This window comes from Pseudonaja textilis, chromosome 15 (assembly GCF_049901715.1).
Source record: "Pseudonaja textilis isolate UNSWEBS1 chromosome 15, rPseTex1.2, whole genome shotgun sequence".
Taxonomy (NCBI): domain Eukaryota; kingdom Metazoa; phylum Chordata; class Lepidosauria; order Squamata; family Elapidae; genus Pseudonaja; species Pseudonaja textilis.
Window position 1 is genome coordinate 2,774,147 of NC_142004.1, and position 25,907 is coordinate 2,800,053.

Below are 25,907 nucleotides of genomic sequence, written 5' to 3' on the forward strand. Positions count from 1 at the left end.
GACGCCAGATACAGAATAACAGCATTGGAAGGGAGGTCGGAGGTCATCTAGTCCAACCCCCTGCCCAAGCAGAAGACCCCACCCCCCGTTTCTGACAGATGGCAGTCCGGTCTCTTCTTGAAAGCCTCCAGCTCCCACAGCTTCCGAAGGCAACTTCTGTCCCATGGAATATACTGTAGAATAACAAGAGTTGGAAGGGATCCTGTAGGTCATCTAGTCCAACCCGCCTGCCCAAGCATTAGACATCTCCAGGGTTGCTTTGATTACAGATTAACAAAGTTGGAAGGGACATTGGAGGTCATCTAGTCCAACCCCACCCCACCCCCAAAGCGGGAGACCCTACACCATTTCTGACCGATGGCAGTCCAGTCTCTTCTCGAAAGCCTCCAGTGATGAAGCTCCTGCAACTTCTGTTCCAGGGGTTGATCATTGCAGGGAAGCTTGGCTGTGTGAACGCAGCCCCTGTGGGTTTGAGGTGTGGATAGAGGCAGAGATTGGGGGTGGGGGTACGGGTCGGAGCCAGATTGGACCCTTACAAGGGGTCTCTGAGCTTGCACAGAGCGTTTTTCTTAGAGTAAGGAAGGAAGGGATGTGCTAGAAGTTGGGATTTTATTAAAAATGACTAAAAGGAAGGGGGCCAGGATCGGGGGGGGGCGATCCGTGAGCATGCGGGAGCCCCCACAAACCGAGCCAAGGTTGCCTCTGAGCGCGTGCGGAGCGCCTCGTCGCGCCGGCCCGCATTGCGCAATTCCGACCCACTCACCACCCCAAAGCCCTCGCCCCGTCTGGTCCGTGTCCCGCCACGTCCCTCCCGGCCCCAGCAATGCAGCGCTGACCCGAAGGAAGCGGGGCGTGTTCGGCTCTTGATCCGGATGAGATCACGGCGCCGGCAGAGGCAGCGCGGAGGCGGAGTGGCTCCGGTTTGCGCAGGACCTGCCCAGCCTCGCGCTCGCCGCCTCGGGCTCCGGAGGCGCGCAGCCCGGGCGGGGGCTGGCCGGGCGCAAGTAGTCGGGATGCCCTCGGGGCGCCGGGCGCAAAGGCGCTGCTAGGTTTGTCTTCCTCCTACTGCTTTTCTCCTCCTCCTCCTCCTCCTCCTTTTCCTCTTTTCCTCCTCCCCTCCTCCTCTTTCTCTTCCTCCTCTCCTCCTCCTCCTTTCCTCCTCCTCCTCCTCCTTTCTTCCTCCTCTTCCTCCTCCTCCTCTTCCTCTTTCTCCTCCTCCTCCTCTTCTACCTCCTCTCGCCCTTCTCTTTAATTCCTCCTCTTCCTCCTCCCCTCCTCCTCCTCTCCCTCCTCTCCCTCCTCCTCCTCTCCCTCCTCTTCCTCTTCTCCCTCCTCCTCCTCTTCTACCTCCTCTCCCCCTTCTCTTTTAATTCCTCCTCTTCCTCCTCCCCTCCTCCTTTTCTTTCTCCTCCTCCTCCCTCCTCCTCCTGCCGGACGGGCAGCTCCACCTCTTCCTTCGCCTGGAGCCGCGGGATCCCCGGCCAGAGGCTGGGCAGCTCAGCTCAGCTCCAGCAGCAGCAGCAGCAGCGGCGGCGGCCCCGTCTCGGCTCCCCTGCCTCCCATCCCGCTGGCTCCGCTCGGTGCTCCGAGGAGCCTCCAGGAGCCCGGCCGGCTCTCCCACCCTCACCGCCTGGCCGAGCAACCTCGGCTCTCCAGCCCACCGCCGCCTCTACGGAAAGCCCCGCACGTGGGCCGGGCGGATCGGCGGAAGAGAGCCGCGATGCCCGACCGGCCGGGCTGATTCCGCTGGTCTTGGCGCGGCGGCGTCGGGAAAGCCGGGCGTGACGCGCGGGGAGGATCCGGCCAGCCGGCCCGCAGCGTCCCCGACCCGCGACCCGCCATGGCCGCGCAGGTGAGTCGGGGGGCGGGGGGGACGACGCGGGTGTGCTGGTCCCCCTGCGGCGCATCTCTCGGGGATGCGGGCGGGGGAAGGTTGCGCGCCCCTGCCGGCTTTTTCAGCTGCGCAGCGATTTCCCCGGGCAACTGCGGCGGCCGCGGGGATGACTTGCAGGTGGGAACGGTGCCCATCGCGGGTTCCGAGCCTCCCCGCTTCCCGCATCCGCCTGGAAGGCATCGCGGGCCGTTTCTTTGGGGGGTCTCGCTGGAGAGGCGCCGGTGGGCAGTCAAGGGCGCAGGGCCTGGAGATGCGGGCAGGAGAACCCGGGAACCATGGGCACGGGAGTCCTTGGAAGCGAAGCCCTTGGAGGTCTTCTGGCAGGAAAGCCCGGGAACCATGGGCACCGGAGACCCAATCACCGGGACTCTAATGCCCATGGTCCCCAGGCTTTCCTACCAGATGAGCCCCATGGGTCTCTCCTCTAACTGCCTCCCCCCCCCCCCACCGCTCCCGTTGCGTCCCAAATCTCCCGCTTGGGCGGGGGTTGGACTAGATGACCTACAAGGTCCCTTCCCACGCTGATTATCTGTTATCTGTCCAGTCTGCGACGTCCCGTCCCTCCCCACCCACCTGGCTGCCACGTTTGCTTTTGAAAACGCCAGGTGATTCCGGAAGGTTGCGCCTCTCAGCCGCCGTGGGGTTGGAAATGCCCTCTGCCCCTCACCCCCAGTCATTCTGCCGGTGGCCTCTGTCATTCTCCCCCCCACCCCCCTTCCTCCAGCCCGAACCCCGAGTCATTCAGAGGTTGTATCCGCGGGACGGCTTGCGTTGGCGGGGGACGGGTGGGGGTGGGGGCTGAAATCACCGGGATCGCGCGCAGCGGAGCAGAAAGGCGTGGGAATCGGAGCGGGGTTGGGGGGTGAAGGGAAGGAACGCTCTTTAGTGGGAAATAAAACGAGCTCAGTGGGGGTGCCGTGTGTGTGTCCCCCCACCCTCCTTTCCAGCACCCCCTCCTCCCTTGCCCGGATGCCTGGTTTCAGGGCTCTTAATTTTGTGGGAAAGGGGCATTTTAATGAAACCCTTTCCTCCAGGCCGCTCTCTGCAGCTCCGGGCCCCTCCCCCCCTCTTGGATTGGGGTGGGTGGGCTGCGATTTGACGATCTCCCCGCCCCCCCGCCGCTCCTGAGCGAGATTCTCGGCTTCCCAACCCCGCTGTAACGAGGGGAGCCCCGGCTGCAGAACTGACTCGGCAGCCAAGAAACGCCCCCCATCCCCCCATTTCCCCCCTCAGGTCTCAGCTATGAAGGGATGGAGGTAGAACAGGCTGCTGAAGCTGTGGATGTGGCTGTGTTATTTTCAGCATTTAAATCAGCTTTTTTTTTTTCCACTTAGGAAAGGGACTTTTAGGCAATCTGATCATTTTTTTTAGGCTTTCTCTGGTTTATCATAGTCGATTCTATTTCTCCCCCTCTTTTCCTTTCGGCTGTTTATAAAATACTGTACGTGTCTCCCGGTGTTTGGCCCAAAGTCACCCAATTGGCTTTATGTGCCTAAGGCAGGACTAGAACTCCCAGTCTCCCGGTCATTGGCCCAAAGTCACCCAGCTGGCTTTATGTGCCTAAGGCGGGACTAGAACTCCCAGTCTCCCGGTCATTGGCCCAAAGTCACCCAATTGGCTTTCTATGTCTAAGACGGGACTAGAACTCCCAGTCTCATGGTCATTGGCCCAAAGTCACCTAACTGGCTTTATATGCCTAAGATGGGACTAGAACTCCCAGTCTCCCGGTCATTGGCCCAAAGTCACCCAATTGGCTTTCTATGTCTAGGACGGGACTAGAACTCCCAGTCTCCTGGTCATTGGCCCAAAGTCACCTAATTGGCTTTATATGCCTAAGAGGGGACTAGAACTCCCAGTCTCCTGGTCATTGGCCCAAAGTCACCCAGCTGGCTTTATGTGCCTAAGGCGGGACTAGAACTCCCAGTCTCCTGGTCATTGGCCCAAAGTCACCCAGCTAGCTTTATGTGCCTAAGGCGGGACTAGAACTCCCAGTCTCCTGGTCATTGGCCCAAAGTCACCCAGCTGGCTTTATGTGCCTAAGGCGGGACTAGAACTCACAGTCTCCTGGTGTTTGGCCCAAAGTCACCCAGCTGGCTTTCATGCCTAAGGCGGGACTAGAACTCCCAGTCTCCTGGTTTCTAGACCTACACCTTAAGCGCAAGTCCAAACTGGCTCTCTTACTACGTTGATATTTTTTCCCCTTCAATCTTTTTTTATTCTCGTGAATACGGTACAGACTTCTCTGCTCTATTGTGAAGGAATAACTTGCTGCCTTTACAATATCTGACATCTCCTCCTCCTCTCCACCCAACAGTGACTACTCCAAGACCCTGAACAATGGCCGACACCAGTAACATCCAGTCGGCGGCTTCTAAGAGCATCCGTCCCTTCCGGTCCAGCGAGGACTATCTGTACGCCATGAAGGAGGACCTGGCCGAGTGGCTGAACACCCTTTATGACCTGGATGTCCAGGTGGAGAACTTCATGGGTGCCCTGGAGACGGGCTACGACCTCTGCCAGCACGCCAACAACGTCAACCGCATTGCCTTGGAGTTCCAACAGTCGAACCCAGGAGCCGCTTCCCACATGAGGATCCCTCGGAAGGAGGTGGTCTTCCAAGCGAAGAACGTGGTCCCCGGCTCGTTCATCGCGAGGGACAACATCTCCAACTTCATCCAGTGGTGCCGTCAGGAGCTTGGCATCCAGGACGTGGTGATGTTTGAAACGAACGACTTGGTGTTGAAGAAGAACGAGAAGAATTTCGTCCTCTGTCTGCTGGAGGTGGCCAGGAAGGGCTCCAAGTTCGGGATGTTGGCGCCCATGCTCATCCAGATGGAGGAGGAGATCGAGGAGGAGATGAGGGACCACCAGGTGGCCTGCGGGGAGCTGAAGAAAGAGCAGGCGGTCCAAGATTTGGCGCCCAAGTCTCCCGTGTACCTGAACAAAACGCAAAGGATAGCCTTGTGCGACCTCAAGAACCTGGATGAGCTGGTGAGTTCTTGCATTCTGCTGGGCCTTTGGTTTTATTTATTTATGAACATAGTTGCGTCTTCCCGCTTTCTGTCATGCCCCTGTTGGAGTCTGACTCTGGGGGAGTGTGGGAACAGCTGACAGGGAGTGGAAATGTGGCTCCAGAGGATGTGGAGGAAACTGGGGAAGGGCACAGGCTGGCTGGGCAGTCAGAGGAGGACCCAGGCCCATCCCCTCTTCATCCTAGGGCACGCAGGGAGAAGCAGATCAGGGAGAAACATGAATGGCATGGCCTATGGGGAGGAAGGGGCCCTGATCCCCTTCATGGGCTGCAACTGTGAGGACTGTTTAAAAGGACAAACTACACATGGCCCAGTGCTGGAAGCAAAGCGTGAAATAATTCTAGTCTTACAGTTCTTATCTGAGTTCTGGCGTCCTGGTGCAAATGCTCTCAGTGTACATAAAAAAAAGATACATTTCGTCAAGAATCCTCAGGTACAACATTTAATGATAGTCATAGGGTACAATAAGCAATCAAATCATACTAGGAAAGAGTCAATATAAATATTTACGATACAAGCAACAAGGTTACAGTCATACAGTCACAAGTGGAAGGAGATGGGCGATAAGGAGTGATGAGAAGATTAATAGTAGTGCAGGCTTTGTCAATAGTTGGACAGTGTTGAGGGAATTATTTGTTTAGCAGAGTGATGGCATTCGGGAAAAAACTCCCCTTGTGTCTAGTTGTCCTGGTGTGCAGTGCCTTATAGCATCGTTTTGAGGGAAGGAGTTGAAACTGTTTATGTCCAGGATGTGAGGGGTCTGGATATATTTTCACAGCCCTCTTTTTGACTTGTGCAGTATACAGGTCCTCGATGGAAGGCAGGTTGGTAGTAACTGATTTTTCTGCAGTCCTGATTACTCTCTGAAGTCTGTATGTTTGCTGAAGGCGATGGGAGAAGGCGAAGGTGCGATAGGACAACACACCAGACGTAGCTTTTTAGTCATTTAGAACTTTAATTGTTCTGAGAAGAGGTTTTCAAGTTGTGGTTTGGAGCGTCTTTAAATATTTAATTCAGTCAACATTTGATTGTCCTGGACGTGTCTTTTCCAAAGTGTTTTTCACCGTCATCTTTTTGCCTTTTTATTAGATTTTTTCAGACTTCTTAATCTCTTTCTCCAACCCTGTCTTTAAATAACCTTGTTTATATAAATAACCCTCTCTACACACACTTATTTGACTGGTGGGAATCCTTCTTTTATTCTGTCTTTTAAGGTGGGTTGCTATGATTAACAGCTAACAAGTTAGCCCCCTGCTCATGGGCTCAGTTTAAATGTGACATTAAAAGGGGAAAAGAATTGGGAGGTGGGAATTAGACAAACTCAGACAGACATTCTTAGTGATAAAAGTTTTATGGGAGAACCAGCCAAACGGCACCAGTGGGCTGTCAAAGGGCTCATTATTTAACAACATGAATAAATGAACGCAAGCCAAACTCAGCATATTGTAAAGCTTTTCCTGATCCTTGTTTTGCCTCTCTGTCCCTGTTGTCACACCTATCATTTGCATAGTTTTATGTTATCTATGGAAGGAAGCCCTTCCAAATCGGAGAAAGGATAGATACGGGTTAACAAAGTTGGAAGGGACCTTGTAGGTCATCTAGTCCACCACCCCCACCCAAGCAGGAGACCCTACACCATTTCTGACAGGTAGCAGTCCAATCTCTTCTTGAAAGCCTCCAGGGATGAAGCTCCCATAACTTCCAAAGGCAACTTCTGTTCCACGGGTTGATTGTTCTCCCTGTCAGAAAATTCCTCCTTATTTCTAAGTTGAATCTCTCCTTGTTCTGTTTCCATCCATTGTTCCTTCTCTGGCCTTTGTGTGCCTTGGAAAATAGCTTGACCCCTTCCTCCTCTCTGGGGCAGCCCCTCAAATATTGGAAGGCTGCTCTCCTGCCTCCGCTGGTCCTTCTCTTCCCTAGACTAGCCCGGCCCGATTCCTGCAACCGTTCTTCGTATGTTTTAGCCTCCAGTCTCCTCATCATCCTGGTTGCTCTTCTCTGCCATCTTTCTAGAGTCTCAACATCTTTTTTATAGTGTGGTGACCAAAATTGGATGCAGTGCTCTAGGTGTGGTCTTAATGAATTAGAGGTGTGGGAAAATTAGTCTCTTTCTGCGGCACACAAAATGCTTATTTTTCCCTGTGTCTTTGACTGAAAAACCCATATTTATTTAGGTTATATTACATTTGTTTAGGGTTTGGCTTCCCTTGTTTGTTTGTTTTTTTTCCATGGAAGTTGCTACTTTAAGCCACGAGTCGTTTTGGCCGCTGGAGTAAATGTTGGGCTTCTGTTTCCATCACCAAGATGTCACTTTCCCATCTTCTTCTCCACCCATGTCAACAAGTAGACCTTCAAGCCCATAATTTTGGGACCAAAATAGCAGAGAATAACAGAGCCATTCAGCAGTTTATTCTTCATGTGGACAAATGTCCCTACGTAGTCGCTGAAGGGCGTATATATAGAGGGAGGAAGAAGAGGATGGAAAATGAGAAAGAAACCAGGACAAACTGAAGAAAAAAAAAAACACCGCATGTAGAAAACTTACACCGTAAGTCCCTGTCCCGCTTCTGCCACCTGGTCTGTTACACAGTGTTAGGGGTGTCCTATTAGCTTGCCTAGTGAATCATGAAGTTGTTTGAATGCAACCACTCTTGTAAAAATGGGTTTACAGATTAACAGAGTTGGAAGGGACCTTGTAGGTCATCTAGTCCAACCCCTCCCAGCCCAAGCAGGAGACCCTACACCATTTCTGACAGAGAGCAGTCCAGTCTCTTCTTGGAAGCCTCCAGTGATGAAGCTCCCACAATTTCCAAAGGCAACTTCTGTCTCATGGGTTGATTGTTCTCCCTGTCAGAAAATTCTCCTTATTTCCAGGTTGAATCTCTCCTTGTTCAGTTTCCATCCGTATTATTCCTTGTCTGGCCTTTGGCAGCTTTGGAAAATAGCTTGACCCCTTCCTCCTCTCTGTGGCAGCCCCTCAAATATTTGAAAACTGCTCTCCTGTCTCCTCTGGTCCTTCTCTTCACTAGACTAGCCAGGCCCAGTTCCTGCAACCGTTCATAGTTTAAAGCAGGGGTCTTCCAACTTGACAGCTTTAAGACTTGGGGACTTCAACCCCCAGAATTCCTCTTCCAGCCTTGTTAGCTCAGGAATTCTGGGAGTTGAAGTCCACAATTCTTAAACTTGCCAAGTTTGAAGACCCTTGATCTATTCTATCTATCTATTCTATCTTTCTCTCTCTCTCCCTCTATCTATCTATTCTATCTATCTTACCTCTTTCTCTCTCTATTCTATCTATCTATTCTATCTTTCCCTCTATCTATCTATTCTATCTATCTCTATCTATTCTACCTTTCTTTCTCTATTCTATCTATTCTCTCTTTCTCTTTCCCCTCTCTATCTATCTATTCTATCTATCTCTCTTTATCTATTCTACCTCTCTTTATCTATCTATTGCAGGGCTCTTCAAACTTGACAGCTTTAAGACTTGGGGACTTCAGTTCCCAGAATTCCTCCTCCAGTCATGTGAGCTCAGGAATTCTGGGAGTTGAAGTCCACAAGTCTTAAACTTGGCCAAGTTGGAAGACCCTTGGCTTAACAAAACGATCCATTTTCTCTGGGAAGGAATAGAAACGAGGCGCATTCAGTATAGAGAATTATTTGCTAACCTTCAACATACTATAGCTCTCACAATCTCTTTAATTGCTCGCAATGCTCTTTGGCAACCATCTCATCTTCTGTACCTGAAGGGAGGGAACATGTCAAAAAAACACAGCACAACAACCTTGATGAAATCACTTCTTAAGCCTCCTGGCTAATTGTGGTTTTGTAGAAGGTTGTGTGTGAGTCAGCTGACGTTTCCCGGCCTGTCCTGGATAAATTGCCGTCTTTATGTTTAGGTGTGGTGTCCTCGGGGCTTTTATAGTTTGGGCAGTGCAAAGTCAGCCCCACAAGGTACAAACAAACTTTGCCCTCCCGTGCAAAGCAGGCAAACATCCAAAGAAGGAAATGGTGGTATTTTCATGCAAAGGGAAGCCTTTTAAAGATATTCATAGGTCGCTCTGATTGCAAAAATTAATTGGGCAGTCTCCAGCAGGGAGGAAGATAAATAAATAGCGTAGGCAGGTATCATTTTTAATCTTTTAATGTAATCTTGAACGGTGAGAGGAGCCCGCGAAAGTTGACACCTTCTTGGGTAGATAGAGTTTGCTTGCCCATCAACCAAGTCAAAGGAGAGCCCATGGAGAGGAAGATGAGGATGAGGATGAAGAAGAAGAAGAAGAAAAACTTTGGTCTGCAAAATTTGGGTTGCAGACATTCCATAAGCAGGAAAGTCCTTTTACTTTTTTAAAAATAATATTTTTTATTTTATTTTATCTTACCACAAATCTGTCTTTCAGTTATACAGTGTGTCGACTGGGTACATATATCTTGTGCAAATGTTTATATTTAGTATACATTTCTTGCTGTGATTACATTCATATTAAAAACTATTCATCCTTATCTATCTTATCATTATAACGATCTTAATGCATTTTACCCTACATTCATTTAATTTCTTTATCTTCCAACCATTTATAAAATAAATCCCATATCATATAATATTCCACTTCAAGTCCTTCAGTGCCCATCTGGAGCTTCTGAATCTGCTAATCGAGGCGAACGTCCATTTCATTGCACTTAGTCCTCGACTTGTGGCCCCAATTTCCGCGGTTAAGTGAATCACCGCAGGGAACTGGGCTAGTGAGCAGTCATCAGGGGTAGCCACAAAGAAGAGGGAGTCAAGCCGTACTCCAAAGCCCCTGGAGGGCAGGGCAAGAAGCGACGGATGGAAATGAATCAAGGAGAGAAACAATAGGTTCTCTCCTGCCCGAGCGGGGGGGCTGGATTTGATGACCTCTGAGGTCCCTTCCAACTCTTGTTATTCTGCTCTGTTCATGAAGACTAGAAAGCTGCTCTTATTTGAAAGAAGGAATGCGGGAACAGCGTGAGGAAACTTGAAAAGCTGCGCTCCAGATCCAGGGGACTTTTTCCACCTCAGCTGGTCTGAAAAATCCTCCCCCCACTCCGCCATCCCTGTGAGGGCTGGTAGGGACTTGGCGCTGGTTCGCTTCACGCTGGGGCTGCCCTGCAACGTTGCTGTCCGTTCATTCATCTGTCTTGCTGCGGGTCTCTCTTCTAAGCAACCAAGTGTAAATAAACTTGTTCTCCAACTTTGACTCAGTGCTTTCCAGAGCAGTGCCTGGTGCAAAGGGGGAAAAGTACAAAGAGTGTGTGTGTGTGTGAGAGAGAGAGAGAGAGAGAGACAGACAGACAGACGGAGAGAGAGAGAGAGGGAGAGAGAGAGAGAGACACACACACACAGAGAGAGACAGAGAGAGGGAGAGAGACAGAGAGACACACACACACACAGAGAGACAGACAGACAGACACAGGGAGAGAGACAGAGGGAGACAGAGAGACACACAGAGAAAGAGAGAGAGAGACAGAAAGAGGGAGGGGGGGGAGAGAGAGAGAGAGACAGACAGATAGACAGAGGGAGACAGAAAGAGGGAGAGAGTGGGAGAGAGAGACAGAAAGAGGGGTGACGCTCCCACAACTTCTGAAGGAGAGCTGTCCCATTGAATATAGAATAGTAGAGTTGGAAGAGACCTTGTAGGTCATCTAGTCCAACCCCCTGCCCAAACAGGAGACCCTACACACCATTTCTGAAAGATGGCAGTCCAATCTCTTCTTGAAAGCCTCTAATGATGAAGCTCCCACAACTTCCAAAGGCAACTTCTGTTCCTTTGGTTGATTGTCCTCACTGTCAGAAAATTCCTCCTTATTTTCAGGTTGAATCTTTCCTTGGTCAGTTTCCATTCATTATTCCTTGCCTGGCCTTCGGGTGTTTTAGAAAATAGCTTGACTCCCCCTTCCTCCTCTCTGGGGCAGCCCCTCAAATACTGGAAGGCTGCTCTCCTGTCTCCCCTGGTCCTTCTCTTCCCTAGACTAGCCATGCTAATCTTTTGGGACAGACTGGGTCAAACATGCGCCCAGAGGTTTTGTCTTGGCAGCGAAAGGGGTCCGAAGGCTGGGAGGGGGTCTCCTTGGGACCAGACAATTCAGGGGATTTTGTCGTCTCTGCCTTCTCTCTCTCTCTCTCTCTCTCCCCTCCCTCCACTCCATGGCTTGTTGCATGTCGGTGGATGAATTTTCAGATTAATCCACTTTCCAGCCGGCTGGGTTTGTTTGGAAATGTATGTCTTCACATTTCTTTCTGCTTCGTAAGAGCCCGGCTGTCTGCCCAGCGCTTTGCTTTTATGGGCATGGGTTAAACTGGGCAGGGATTGGTAACACCCTCGCTCACTTCCTCTCTCTCTCTCTCTCTCTCTCTCTTTTGGTGGGAAGAAACAGCTGGCCGTCACCAACTCAAGCCATGCCAGGTGCCCCCTTTTTCCCCCAGGGATTCTACAGAGACAAATTGTTCTCCCATCAGGGGGACGCTGGACTCAACTGACAATGGCTGGGCCTGGCAGGTGAGCCAGGACCAGAACCAGAACTTTGGATCTCCCTTGAGAGGGTCCCCGGTGCTTGCTGAGCTTGACGGTTTTCTTGCAGATTTTTCATGAGCCAAAACTTGGTAACATCATCAGGACTAGCACTAAGGATGTTCCCTAGTTGGGTCACGAAACGTCTGCAAGAAAACCACCAAGTTCAGAGAGCACCAAGGACCTCACAGTCCTCCTCCTCCTCTTCTTCCTCCTCCTCCTTCTCCTCTTCCTCCTCCTCTCCCTGCAAAACCCATTCCCTTCTAGCACTGAGGATGTTACCTAGTTTGGTAATGAAATGTCTGTCTCTCTCTCTCCAAGGGCCTCACAGTCTTCCTCTTCCTCCTCCTCCTGCTCCTCCTCCCCCCCAACCCCATTCCCTTCTAGCACTGATGATGTTAGCTAGTTTGGGTCATGAAACGTCTGCAAGAAAGCCACCAAGTTCAGAGAACGCCAAGGACCCTTCACTTCAACCCTGAGCTACAAATATTTCTCTTTACTAGTCTCCCAGCTTTCCCCGGCCATCCTGGGCGGTAACTTCATCTCCCAGAATTCCACGCTGGCTAGGGGTTTCGAGGAGTTGAAATCCACACGTCTCAAAGCTGACACGGATTAAGGGCAACATGTGAACTGGACGCTGGTTTCTCCCTCCGGCCGAACTAAATATTCTTGGATCAGCCCAGCCATTTCGTTTCTCCCTTGCGTTGGGCATCTATGAACGCACCAAACGTGGAAAAATTACGTCGCTTTCTTTCCTTTCTCTTTTTCGAATGAACAGAGGGTGGGAAAACACTTTTTCTTCGCTTTCTATTTCCTCTGCTAGTAAAAATCCTCCCAAACAGGCTTGGAAAATTCCGCTGATCAATTTTGTTCCATCCAAGGGGAGGGAGGGGATTTTTTTTTTAAAAAAAGGAAAATTGTTCTTTTTCCCACTGGACTCTTGCCTTTTCTCCTTTGTGCCTGTCGTCAAAAACAATGACCTCACTTTCCCCCGAGTCTCCAGGTAGTTTTAGGGAAGCAGAACTAATAAAACCCGAATAATTGAATCCTGGAATTGGCAAAGAGGCGAGAATAATCTTACGTAAACCCTGGAGGTGGCTGATAACCGCAGATTTGGGAAGTGCAGCCACGGAGTTTGCTTGGGAAAGAAACTTTTGAACCAGCAACGTTAATTAAGCAACAAATACTTGAGCGAGCAAATTTTTTCACAAGGTGTTTTCCTTCTTGCTGGTCTTATTATGGACCAAATGCAAAGAACAAAGGTGACACCCCTGGAAAAAATCATAATGAGCTTGCAATTTATGGGTTTACAGAGCAGACAAGGGGAAGAAGGAAGTGATGAAGTCACCTTAGAGAGAGAGAGAAGATAACATACGTATAAATGCATTTATAAGTGCTGTTAAAAAGAAAAAGATTAAAAGCCACTTCAATACCACTGTTTCTTTTTCTTCCTTTCCATCTTTTCTCTACATCGTTCTTTTTTTCTTGCTTGCTTGTCACTTTCTTGACTTTTCCAAATTGGTATTGTTTTTATTCTGTTAAAATTTATATATATATATATATATATATATATATATATATATATATATATATATATATATATACACATACAGAAACAAAGATCTCTTGAGTGAATCTGTGATTCTGTGAGCAACTCAATCTGCCTGCCTGCTTTGCCTGATTTTGGGTAAAAGTTTCTCTTTTTTATTTAAAAAAAATTCAATATTTATATAAATATTTATAATATTTACACGCAAGCCATGCCCAGCCAGTCACATGATCACCAAGCCACACCCACAAATTAGGCCACACTCACAGAACCAGTTGTTAAGAAATTTGAATCCCACCCCGCCTCTGTGTGCTTGTGTGTTTGTGTGTGTGTGAGAGAGAGGAAGAGAGAGAGAGAGAAAGAAGGAGGGAGAGAGAGAGGTTAGATCAGATCTCTCTCTCTCTCTCTCTCTTTTTCTCTCTCTTTCTTTCTTTTCCACCAACATCAGCCAGCCACCGTCAGTCAAAATTCATACTAGTGGTCCCCGGGATTTTAAATTATGAGTTTGGCGGTCCCTGAGATCCAAAAGGTTGGCGACCCCCCGGACTAGATGACCTACAAGGTCCCTTCCAACTCTGTTCATTGGTAAAACTAGCTGGCCTGTGTTTTTCCTACTCCAACCTTATTTGTTTTCCTTCCTTCCAGGTAAGAGAGATCCTGGGCCACTGTACCTGCCCGTCCCAGTTCCCCATGGTCAAAGTCTCGGAGGGCAAATACCAAGTCGGAGACTCCAACGCGCTCATCTTCGTCCGGGTAAGGTCGCCTTGCAACTACTCTCTCCTTTTCTACCCCTTCCTCCATCGTTCTACCCCTCATTTTCCGCCCAGGTGGTCGAATGGACGGTGAGGAAGCCTTCCTTTGCAGCTTTCTTAATTCTGTCCCCTCGGATTCAGGGATTGAGGTGGTGGGGAAACTCCACGTGCCTCTCACGGCCTGGTGGCTTGCTCTCGTTGACATCCTGCACTACAACTCCCATCCTCCTCAGCTAGCTTGGCTGGCTTCTCCAAAGCAAAACCAGACACCCCCGCCTCCTTTTTTTTTTTTTTTAACCTGGGAGATGCAACCCCAAAGGTGTGTTTTGTTTTCAAGAGGCAACTCGACTTTCTTGTTGTTTTTTTTCTTTGAAGACGTTTCGCTTCTCGTCCAAGAAGCTTCTTCAGTTGTGACTGGATGGCGGGGAAGGGAAGGATTGATACTCCTTGCAGACAGCTGGTCATTTGCATCCTTTGAGAGAGACGTTGAGGCCACTTGGAGGTTTCTCTGTGTCCTCAGAGTCACCTGCGTGGTGCAAATGCGTGTGGAGCCTTCTTGGAACTGCTGAAAGGACCGTGTTGGAGACTGGAAATTGATGATGTCGTATCCCCCCCCGCCCCGTTGAGGGAGGGCTGTTCAATTTGGACATTGATGGCCTCTTTGACCCCGAGGAAACAGATAAAACCTCCAAGTGGCCTCAACGACAGATATGTAGGTCTAGGTGTGTTCGGGTCTTTTCCTGTATAAGATTATGTTGGCAATGTTTCGGCGAGGTCCCACTCACCATCCTCAGGCTGGTGCTTTCAGCTTCTCCACAACAAAACTCACAAGGCCATCACACAGCCCATTATACCAACATCAACTCCATCAACCAATCAAGAGGCAGCAGCGCAGCCAACCGGCACAGCACACCAGCCTTCACCACCAGTATTTACAGAGAGACGGCAGCTCCGATCACACACTGCTTGCACTGGCACAAAGCCGAAAGCACCAGCCGGAGGATGGCGAGTGGGACCTCGCCGAAACGTCGCCAAGATACTCTTAATCTTACACAGGAAGGACACCTAGACCTACATACCTGTACCCGTGAAAATCTACGAAAACATATACATACATACATACATACATACATACATACGTATTCCATAAATATAGGAATTTTTTTGTTTAATTAAAAAAAATCATGGTATGGGAGGGGAAAAATAGGGAGGCAGCTGTGCTCGTTTTCACATGACCGAAGCATAGCAGGAAACAGATGTTACTAGCAAAGCATCTGCAGGAGGTTAATGAACCCTTTTGCAAAAGCCTCCTTCATTATGTGGCTGTTTGAGCCACCCAGCAATTCAGGTCCACGGCAAGAGAGACTCATTCCAGCTGTCTTGGGGGAGGGGGCTGCATTCTGCCTCTATGCCACGCTGCCTGCCCCTTCCCTTCCCTTCCCTTCCCCCCACCGCCCCCAAATCCTTCAGAAATAGGTTTTCTTCCAGAAATATACAGTATTGGCCAAAGACAGCCAGGGGCCAGGTAATTGGCAAAGCCAGAGGGGTGGCGAAGAACCTGAGCTGAGGAATAGGGCATTGCCAGCCACGTCAGAGCCACGGATCATCTGACACAGATTTATTTAAGCTGGGGAGGGAAGGGGGGAAGGGAGGAATAGGGAAGAGAAATCGGGCTCGACTCAGAGCAACGGCGAGAAATCAGGCCAGGGCTCAAGAGCCTGATCCCTGGACAGACTTCAAAAGCTCTGCCTTATTTGTGGCCTGAGTCTCAGGTCAGCCGTGGCCATCTCTCTCTCTCTCTCTCTCTCCCTCCCTCCCTCTCTCTTCTGCCAAAATCCATTGCTGGCGTCTTTCTTCAAACTTTGCAGCCTGGCAGTCGCCGCCCCCCATTTGCAAAAGGTTTGCTTCATTACCCCAATCCCCCCGTGTCTATTGCACAGTTCCAGCCACAATTTGAGATTTTACACAGACACACACACACGCAGACACACACACACACAACGGGCTCTCTTACTGCTCTATTTTTCCACAAACTAAGCCTGTGCATTTGCATAGATAGGTTCCTCCCCACCCCCCACCCCCCACCCCCGCAATTCGTTAAGGCGCAGGAAGGCCCGTGGAGAAGGACTGCTTGGCAATTAAGTCATGCAGGCTGTGGACGAGGGGTGTTGTAGCCCAGCAGCTCTGGCTGGGGGCCAGGTTGAGGAAAAGTTGGTCTACGGGGTCCTCGTTTTTTTCTGAGCCTGGTGGTTTTCTTGCAGGTGTTTCCTTAGCACTGATGATGTTACCTAGTAGGGCAATGAAACATCTGCAAGAAAATCATGAAGCTCAGAGAACACCAAGGACCCCACAGTCGTTTTCCTCCTCCTCCTCCTCCTCCTCCACTCCCTCCTAACACTGATGATGTTACCTAGTTGAGTAATGAAACGTCTGCAAGAAAACAAGAAAGCGTGTGCCTTGTGAAGGGAATCAGGGCCCTTTCCTCCCCATAAGCCATGCAACCCACATTGCTCCCTTCTCTGTTCCTTCCTGCATGCCCTAGGATGAAGAGAGGATCGGCCTGGATTTTCCTCCGAACTCCCTCTCCCTTGTTCTACCTCTCCCCTGCTCTGCCCAGCCAGACTTTGCCCTTCCCCAGTTTCCTCCACAGCCAATGGAGCCCCACTCCCCGCTCCCTGTCGGCTGTTCATCTTCCTTTTTCAGACCTCAAGGGTTGGGGGGAGGGGCGTGACCCTCCCGTTGTGCCCTTAAATCTTGGTGTTTGGGATGTTGCAGGGACATCATTTTTAATCACCACATGGAAAGGATTGGCAATTGCTTCAATGGCCTGTTTTATCCTCTCTCTGCTTCCCTGGGCTTTCAGATTAAATTGTCTAAGCCCTTAAGATCAGAGTGAAATCTGCATGGTGGATGGAAGGGAAGGCATCACCTCAGTTTTGAACGACAAATTCTCATTCATTACGATGCCTTTCTTTCTTCTTTCTATCTTTCTTTCTTCTTCCTTTCTACTTTCTTTCTTTCATCCTTTTTCTTCTTTCTTCTTTTCTTTCTTTCCCCTTTCTTTCATTCTATCTTTCTGTTTCTTTCTTCTTTCTTCCTTCCTTCCTTCCTTCCTTCCTTCCTTCCTTCCTTCCTTCCTTCCTTCCTTCCTTCCTTCTTTTGCAGTTTTAAGGGGCCCCTGCAAAACCATCCCTCAGGCCCCAGCGAGAAAATTGCTAGGATAAAAATACAGTCCTAAACGTAAGATAATCTCCTGCCCTTTCATGTTATTCCAAGCAGGATTGTTTTCGGGTGCGTAATGATAGAGCTTGGCTTTTTAAGATACGTTGACACAACCAGAGCTGCTGCTGTTTGATAGCATGCACCAGCCGAGCAAGGGCAAGCTCCAAAGTGGAGAGATTCGGGACGGTTATTGTCCATTTAAAGAAAAAGCGCCCAAAATGGCAACTTTTATCCTTTAGGTTTTTGCAATGGAGCCTGAATTCCTGTGGCAGGGAGTCCCAAAGACGACAAGCCGCCATTGGGGGGGAAAAAAGGTTCCACAAAGAGTCTCAGAATATACAGGAAGTTCTCAACTTACGTCCAAGCCAATTGACCCTGTCTCCCCTGGTCCTTCTCTTCAGCAGACTAGCCAAGCCCAGTTCATGCAACCGTTCATCGTACGTTTGAGCCTCCAGTCCCCTCATCCTCCTGGTTGCTCTTCTCTGCACTCTTTCTACAGTCTCAGCATCTGTCATGTCCCCTGTCGGAAGTCTGAATCCGAGGAGAAAGCCAAACAGCTTACAGGGAATGGGAGTGGGGCTCCATTGGCTGTGGAGGAAACTGGGGAAGGGCAAAGTCCGGCTGGGCAGAGCAGGGAAGAGGTAGAACAAGGGAGAGGGAGTTCAGAGGAAGACTCAGGCCCACTTCCTCTTCATCCTAAGGCACGCAGGGAGGAATGGAGAAGGGAGCAACGTGGGTTGTGTGACTTACGGGGGAGGAAAGGGCCCTGATTCCCTTCATTAGCTGCAGCTGGGAACACAGTGTATAAAAAAGGCAGGTTGCGTCCAGCAGTCTGTTGGGAGCAAATGTGAATTTATCTTGTATCGTCGTGGCTTATTGGTGTTCCTGGCGTCTTCCCAACCATGTGAGTTTTGCTGTGCTTTCAAGTCTGAAATTCCTGCTCCTGCCCTGCCAAACTAATTACTTCCGTTTGGCTTGTTTGGACTTTAAGTTACAGTTTGTGCTTACCTTGTTTTGGACTTGATTCTCTGCAGCGAAAAGCTGTTCCTGGGAGAGTTTTTCTCCAGCCGAAGGTCACCTGGACATTGGGGGCAAAGTCGGAGCTAATAAAGGGACTCTTCTTGATTATCTGACTGTGTTGCCTTTGTGCCACGCCCCTTTGGGTCATCAAACATCTTTTTTATAGTGTGTGGACTATTAAAATTATAGATTTAGGGCAGGGCCCAACAAAACTCAACCAGTTTCATGATATCAGCGGAAATGAGAACACACAACTCCCTGGTTCTTTTTCTGCTCCAGAACATTTTAGGTGAACTCACAAGTTTGGGTAAAACCGGACTGTGACTTGGTCCATTGCTGGTCCTCAAAGCAACATCCAAATGGCCTAATTGGACGATGTTATTTCCTTTCCTAGGTTCTCCGCAGCCACGTGATGGTGCGAGTAGGTGGGGGCTGGGACACCTTGGAGCACTACCTGGATAAACATGATCCGTGCCGGTGTACCTCTGTCTGTAAGTATCGGAGGGGAGGGGAAATGGGAAGGGAGGGGCTTGGCGTCAGGACAGGCACACAAGTGTCCTGCATGAAGAATTAGGACCATACAATAAGTTCCAGGAAAGATCATTTATTGCTTATGTCTAAACAGTGTTGGAAGAATTATCCTTCTGCGTTCAGTTCCAAGTGGGGAAGGAAGACATTGGAAACATGGAGGCTTATTTGGAAAGATGGTTTAATGGTGGACAGGACTACATGGCTTGGAGCTCCAAAGAAGCAAGGGCTGAGATACTGAGAGTGCCTGGGTTTTATACCTTCTGTTGAGATTTGAATTTGAGCTTGCATTCTGATTGGTTGTCAGACTCCCATGGCGCTATGCGGGGGCCATTTTGTAGGCTGTCCTTGGAGTCCCAGGTTTGGTTGAGCCTTTGCTGGATGATGATGTCATGAAAAGGGCTTTGGGTGATTCCTATTATAGCTCTGCCTGGAGGAGGTCTTTGTTATGTAAAAATAGACCGGCCCAGGCCAGAGTAATGGTCCATTAGCAAAGGGGTGGGGGGCTGAGTTTCTGCCTCTTTTTGAGTTTCTACTTTTCTTTTTAGGGGAAATATTCTGCCTTTTCAGGATATCCGAAAATATTTCATTTTCCTAGGAGACGGGTGGGTTTTAACTTCCAACAACCGGTAGTTCTTAACGCGCAGCCACAATGGAGACCCACATGCATGCCGCTAAGCAAGACGTTAAGTGAATTTTGCCCGCCTTTTTTTAACGACCTTTCAGGGTTGTTAAATGAACCATGATACACAAGGATCTAGTCAACTAAGGCTCAGCAATAACTGGCATTAGATAAAGGCCAGCGGAATTCCAAAGGGATTGGACCGGGGAAGTTTGTGGCAATGTAAAGACTCCAGGCTGATTCCTCTCTTGACTCCTCCGCCCGTCCATCCTTCTCCTCCATCGAGTGGAGAAAGCTAAGAAGGCCTTTCCACCACGTTGTAGTAGTGGATGAGTATCCAAGGCGACACTTTGACCTTTGGATGGCGCACCAGAGATCCCGCTGCAGAAAGGAAAGGCATGAAACTGAAAGCGGGTGGGATGTACGTGACCTTATCTTAGATGAGCTAATTCTATTGTATTGTAAAGCTATGTTGACAGAAACTTGCAAGTGTGAAAGTACAATCTTTTCCCGGCCAACTAGGGAGGGTCTCTCTTCTACCCTTGCCCCGCCCACTACTCATTTCATATCTTTTTTTAATTTCTTTTTTTGGGGGGGAGGAGGGGGTCAACCATAGAGAAATGGCTTGCTTTTCCTACTTTCTGGATCGTCTTTGACACCCCAGCTCTCCCTTCTAGATCTCCTTTCACGTACGAGCGGTCTCAGTTCTGCTGAAATTTTGGAGTTCAACTAAGGCCCCTAAAGCTAAATCTTCAGCAGGCTTTCAGATCAAGGCGTCCTTGGTCAGTGGCTTTGATGGCTGGGAGCTACTGGCTGCGAAGCCAATCAGGGCTGGGCCCCGAGTTCAAATGCTACCACACGCGTGTCTCTGGTGCTACCTCAAACCGATAATGGGGGTGGGGGAATCTGAACACCAGCAGCAAAAAGGAAAATTGTTTTGGGAAATTTCCTTCCAAGGTGTTAAAGCCCTGTGTAAAATTCCACGCTGTAATTTTTGGAGTTAAAAGAAAGAAAAAATAGAATAGAATAGAATAGAATAGAATAGAATAGAATAGAATAGAATAGAATAGAATAGAATAGAATAGAATTCTTTATTGGCCAAGCGCGATTGGACGCACAAAGAATTTGTCTTGGTGCAAATACAAAAGAGAAAAAAGAGCCCAATTTACACTCTCGTGTATCCCCAAGGAGTTAACTGGAAGCTTCCTGTGAGAAAAAGGCAACAGGAAACAATATTCATCCAAAAAATGACATAATTAAAACTGGGAGACTCAAGCAAGATGTTGGTTGAGTTGCTGCATTGCAATGGCGCCCCCTGGTGGCTTTTAGCCATCAGACATTTGTTGAGATATCTATATATATATATAAAAGCAAAAAATACCACTCACGCATCATCACAAAATCTCCAGAATCGTAAAGCCTACAAACTTGAGATTTGGCACATTATCTTCCTCTTGGCTTCTAGGGGATCGCTAAGAAAAGTTTTTTTTTCGAAATGACCATCATAGCATTTAGTATTTCCTATATTATTACTTATTAACACGCTCGGATGCTAAGGAGTTCTACTCCCCCTGCCCACCTGAAAAGAAATCTCTGCCAAATGCAAAACACAAGCAGAGGAGAGGCGTTTCGGTTTCAGTTTCACAGCAGCAAGCAGCTTTAGGACAGAGCAGTTGAGCTAAGCCACACCCAGGCTCCTTGCTGTCTCCTTCTTGCTCACACAGCAAATACGGTTTCAGTCTCCAAACAGTCCTCAACTCACTCTCACACTGACAGGATTATTTAGATATTCTTTCTCATTATTTTTTTTTTGCAGCTCACCGTCTGACGCAGAGTCGGGGTCTTGGCTTCTCCCCCCAGAAGACAAGCGGTCTGGCCAGTCCCCAGGCAAACAGCCCCACCACTCAGCGTCGGGCCGAAGCTGTGGGTCTGCATAGAATCACCGAGACCCACCACTTGGGGGAGAAACGGCTCTTGGCTGGGGGGGACTCGGCTCAACCCAAAGGAAACCGCCCCGGCCCTCCCACCAAGAGATCTGGGACGGCTACCCCGCCGAGGCAGGGAACGCTGGCCCCACCAAGTGGGAAATGCAGTGGGTCAGGTCTGAGGGGCGCCAGCCCTCTCAGGGGGAGCATGCCCCAAGCCCCCCAGGACCCGGGAGATTCCCACCTCTCAGTCAGGTAAGGCATGGGATGAAAAGGGGTTGCATATTTTTATTTTTTAAATATTTTTTATTGTTTTACATCATACATTTCCTTTCTATGTTGAGCAGCGTGCTCTCTAGGTGTCCAAGGTGTTAACATACAAAGAATAGAATAGAATTAGAATTAATAAGAGAAGAGAAGAGGAAGAGGAAGAGGAAGAGGAAGAGGAAGAGGAAGAGAAGAGAAGAGAAGAGAAGAGAAGAGAAGAGAAGAGAAGAGAAGAGAAGAGAAGAGAAGAGAAGAGAAGAGAAGAGAAAATAAAGTAGAGTGGAATGGAATGGAATTGAATAGAATAGAATTAGAGTAGAATTAGAATAGAATAGCCTTTTGAAAATACACTTTTTGAGACAACTGTGACCTGATTAACTGAGTGTTTGAAATTCTGTTTATATATAGCAGTACAAATCAAAGAGAGTGTACAGTCACCATGTGCTTTACTGCTTCACTGATTTAACTGTAACAGGAAACAGGAAGCTTTTCTTCAAACAAAAGGGCATAGAGTATATACCATAGATCCAAACTTGTAAACATTGCCATCTACTGGCTGAATGTTACCGGAGTTGTTGCATAAAAATACGAGGAAACCGTATTCCAGCACTGAGAATCTCCACGGACACCAGTCTTAAAGTTGCCAAGTTTGGAAACCCCTGGCCTAAACAGATAGCAGAAGAGAAGTTGAAGCCATCCCCAGCCAGGTGTTGGGAAAACAGAAGAGCAGCCAAGGGTGACTCACCCAAAGCACAGAAGCAGGATAAGGCTGAGAGGCCGCCTGACGTGATGACAGGTTTTTTCCAGACTGCTTTCTGAGCCAGAGCTATGAGTAAGGAAAGCCGAGGAGGCTCTCTGGGTTATCTATTCTACTAATTGCTCCATAATGGACTGAGTGGAAAGGGTGGGGTAGACAGAAAAACAGGAGGTTGAAGACTAAGAGCCTCTTTTCAGACAGCCCTGTGATGAAAAACGAGAAGCTTCTCCCTGGGTTGTCTGGAAAGGAGCTCTCAAATTCCTCCTGATTTTTTTGCTGTTGTAAAATAGATATAAATATAGGACCATCTGCAATCAGAAAAAGAAACTGTTTATATATAGCACTACAGATCAAACAGAGTGTACAGTCACCATGTGCTTTACTGCTTCACTGTTTTAACCAATAGGAAATAATAGGAAGCTTTTCTTTGAACAAAAAAGCATAGAATATATACTCGTGAATTTACACCCAATGATCAAGAGGCCAAAATGGTGTTTTAAAAGCTGCCATTCTTTCTTGCAGGAACCCCAGGGCTCGGCGTCTTTCCGGAGACAGCGATTCCTCTTCCTCCTCCTCTAGGCACAGTGCCAGCTTGGGAAGGAAGCGGAACGAGGATGCCAGCCTGGCACTCAGGAAGGAGGCTGGGAGGCACATCTCCGAGGGGCCAGCCTCCCAGCTCCCTGCCAGTCCCAAACGTCTACCAGCCAGCCGGAGTCAGTCGCGAGACCGTCTCAGCTTGCCGAAAGGTGTGGCGGTGGCTAGGAGGATTGAGTCAGAAGAGCGGGGCCGTCCTCGCGTGACAAGCCGGCCCAGCAAGCCTGGACTGCAGAGCCCTCGTCCCCGGGCCCGCAGCCAGGGAAGGCCTGGAGGAGAGCCCGTGCTGCTTATCAGCCGAGCAAAGGATGGACAGCATTCCTGGACCCGGGCCGACGAGCCCAAGGAGAATGCCGGGGGCTCTGGAAGAACCACCCCCAGGACCAAGAGCCCAGCAAGGGGTCACCTGACCCCGGTGGGGTCCCGAAGCCCTGCCTCCACCAAGCGCCGGGGTTCCCTGCCCGCCACAAAAATGGCCAATCCCTCCGCGCGAATCCCTCCACCGGCCACAGGACGTCAGCGACAGCCCTGCTTATCCGGACAACGTGGGATCGTGAAACAGCCCCAGTTGGGGGAGCGTCGGCCCTCCAAGCAGCCTGATGACACTTTAGGAGAAGAGCTGGAGGTGATGGCGCAGGCTTTCCGCACCCCGCTACACCTCGATCCGAGCCAGGAGCAGCAGCTCTACCGGCGCCTGGAGGAAGAATTCCTGGCCAATGCTCAGATGATGGGTTTGGAACTAAACGAAGAGCTGGATGTGGGGAGCCAGGCCTGTAACGGTGCCCCGACTCTTGCCCACGAATCCGGACCAAGGCACTGCCGACTCTGCCTACTGTTCCTCCAGCTCATCCTCTTCCTCCCTCAACGTCTTCAGCAAATACGGCGTCCAACCCGAGGAATCCAAGCGGAAGGCAGCCCACCAGGTGATGGGAGGTTCCGAGCTGGTGGATTTCCACAATGGCTCGGCAGATGCTTCCGAGCTCTGGGACTCATCCGGATTCCGTGAGCGAAGGAGCCGCTGGAGGAAACCCGTCCTTTCGAGCTCGTCCGATGAAAGCAACTGCTACCTGGGACTGAACGACGTCCAGGAAGTCCAGGAGAGTCTGGAGTTGGCCGAGCCTCTGGCGGATAGCCCCTGGGCTGCTGGGGAGCCGGTCCCTTCCCACACAGAGCTGGGACCCTCCCTCCAGGATGGCCTGGAGACCCTTGGCACATCCCCTTCGGCTCTTGCCCTGGAAGAAGTCGTGCTCCGTCCCCCGTCGTCCCTGAGGAAGCCCGACCGCGTGCCTTCCATCTACAAGTTGAAGCTGCGCTCGCAAATTAAGCCTCGTGCCGACTCCCAACCGGACAAGACCCCGTCGAAAATCCCTACTCCCCTCAGCTACAAGGCTTCTGGAGCCCAGAAGGCTCCAACGGGAAGCGCCTCTTCCAAGGACAGCCCAGCTAGAGGTCCCTCCGAGAGCCGGGGCTGGACAGCCTTCCACAACATCTTCTCTTCGTCCTTCGGGGAGTGTCCCGGGAGTTCAGTGGAGTCCAGCATGGCTAATGAGGGGGCTTGGGCCTAGGCACCGGTGGACAGTACATCCCCCCTCTCCTCCCCCCCTTGCACCCGCTTCTGTGGTCCTGGCCTTCTCTTTCCAGCTGCTTTCTTGGACCTCTTCCCAGTGTGACTTTGTCATATGCTGCTGTGCAGAGGGGTTTTTTATTTTGGGTGATGGGAGGAGAAGGGGGACGCGGGGAGAAAGCCTTGCATTGCAAAAGGGGACCCATCCTTCTATATTTTATTTTTGGAGCATGAGGCTGGAAGACGGCGGAGCTTAAATGGCAGTACCAGGAGGTTGGGGCTTAGGTTGCATGTGTGTGTGTGGTGTTGTTGTCGGGAGGGCGCGTATGTGTGAAAGGCTTGTATGGGAACGTCCTTTAACACTGGATACTAAAGGGAGCCTCAGGGTTAATATTCACTCCTTTGGTCAATCACTGTCCAGCTTCTGCCATCTTGGCGTTTCTGTAACCGTCTATGTTCCGCACAATTAGTCCTCGATGTACGAAGATATAAACCGCCAACCTCCGTCACGTAAGTGATATGGTTGGTAAGTGCCCGATTTAATTACCTGTTTCACCGCGGTGGTTAAGCAAATCCACCTGCCCCATTTAACTTCTTCAGAATCCCCCCGAAAGGGTCTCAAACAATCACATGATGCCCCCTTCCCTGGAGGCTGTCACCACCATAAAGATACTGGCTGCCAAGCACCTGAAGTTTGATCGCGGGGCAGCCGCCAGTGCAAGATTCATTGGCAAGTCAAGAGTTTTTGGTGCCGTCATAACGTTTGAATGGTGGTTTAAAAATGGCCGCCAGTCAAGGAGTATTTGTGGCACATCTGTGGGTGAAATTCGGAGGTTTTTTTTCCCTTTTCAGCAAAGCCCTTATTTCTTTTGGAGTTTTATCATTTGCCCTTTATCAGGGCAACCTGGTCTACTCGAATATGGGACGGAGTGTACCGCTTCCGCTTCTGGCTCTCCCCGCCCCGCCCCCAATCCAGGAGCCTTCGCAGGCAGTCGCTTTCGTGACAAACTATCTTTGTGTTACATTTATGTTTTTTTTACCAACCAAGAAATAAAGGGGGACTAGCATAGATCTATTTCGAGCTATTTCAAGAGCCACGGTGGCGCAGTGGTTAGAGTGCAGTACTGCAGACCACTTCTGCTGACTGCCAGCTGCCTGCAGTTTGGCAGTTCAAATCCCACCAGGCTCAAGGTTGACTCCGCTTTCTGTCCTTCCAAGTGGGTAAAATGAGGACCGAGATTGTTGGGGGGCAAGAGGCTGACTGTGTAAACCCTCCTTCCTTCCCTCCTCCTTTCCTTCCTTCACTGCCTCCCTCCCTCCTTCCTTCCCAGTGGTTAAAAGGCAGTATTGTAGACTAATTCTGCCGACTGCCAGCAGTTCAATCCTGACCAGCTCAAGGTTGACTCAGCCTTCCATCCTTCTATAAAATGAGGACCCAGATTGTTGGGGGCAAATAGGCTGACTCTGTAAACTGCTTAGAGAGGGCTGTAAAGCACTGTGAAGCAGTATATTTAGTCTATGTGCTATTGCTATTTAGCTGTCATCAGCTAGCCATGCCCTTCTGGTATGAACCCGGGTTCGAATTCCAGAAGGGTACGTTTAGCTGACAAGAAATAAATAGCTTGAAGTAGATCTATACTAGTCTCCCTTT

General features: G+C 49.8%; 1 protein-coding gene across 1 annotated transcript; it reads left to right on the forward strand.

Annotated features, from left to right (window-relative positions):
* Window positions 1-1,721: 1,721 nt before the first annotated feature.
* GAS2L1 (growth arrest specific 2 like 1) lies at window positions 1,722-24,389 on the forward strand. The gene is given in 7 exon segments (XM_087913084.1): window positions 1,722-1,852; window positions 4,209-4,885; window positions 13,651-13,758; window positions 18,394-18,490; window positions 20,966-21,329; window positions 22,621-23,473; window positions 23,475-24,389. Coding segments are annotated over 6 exon segments (2,859 nt in total). The 5' UTR covers window positions 1,722-1,852; window positions 4,209-4,231; the 3' UTR covers window positions 24,258-24,389.
* The last annotated feature ends 1,518 nt before the right edge of the window (window positions 24,390-25,907 follow it).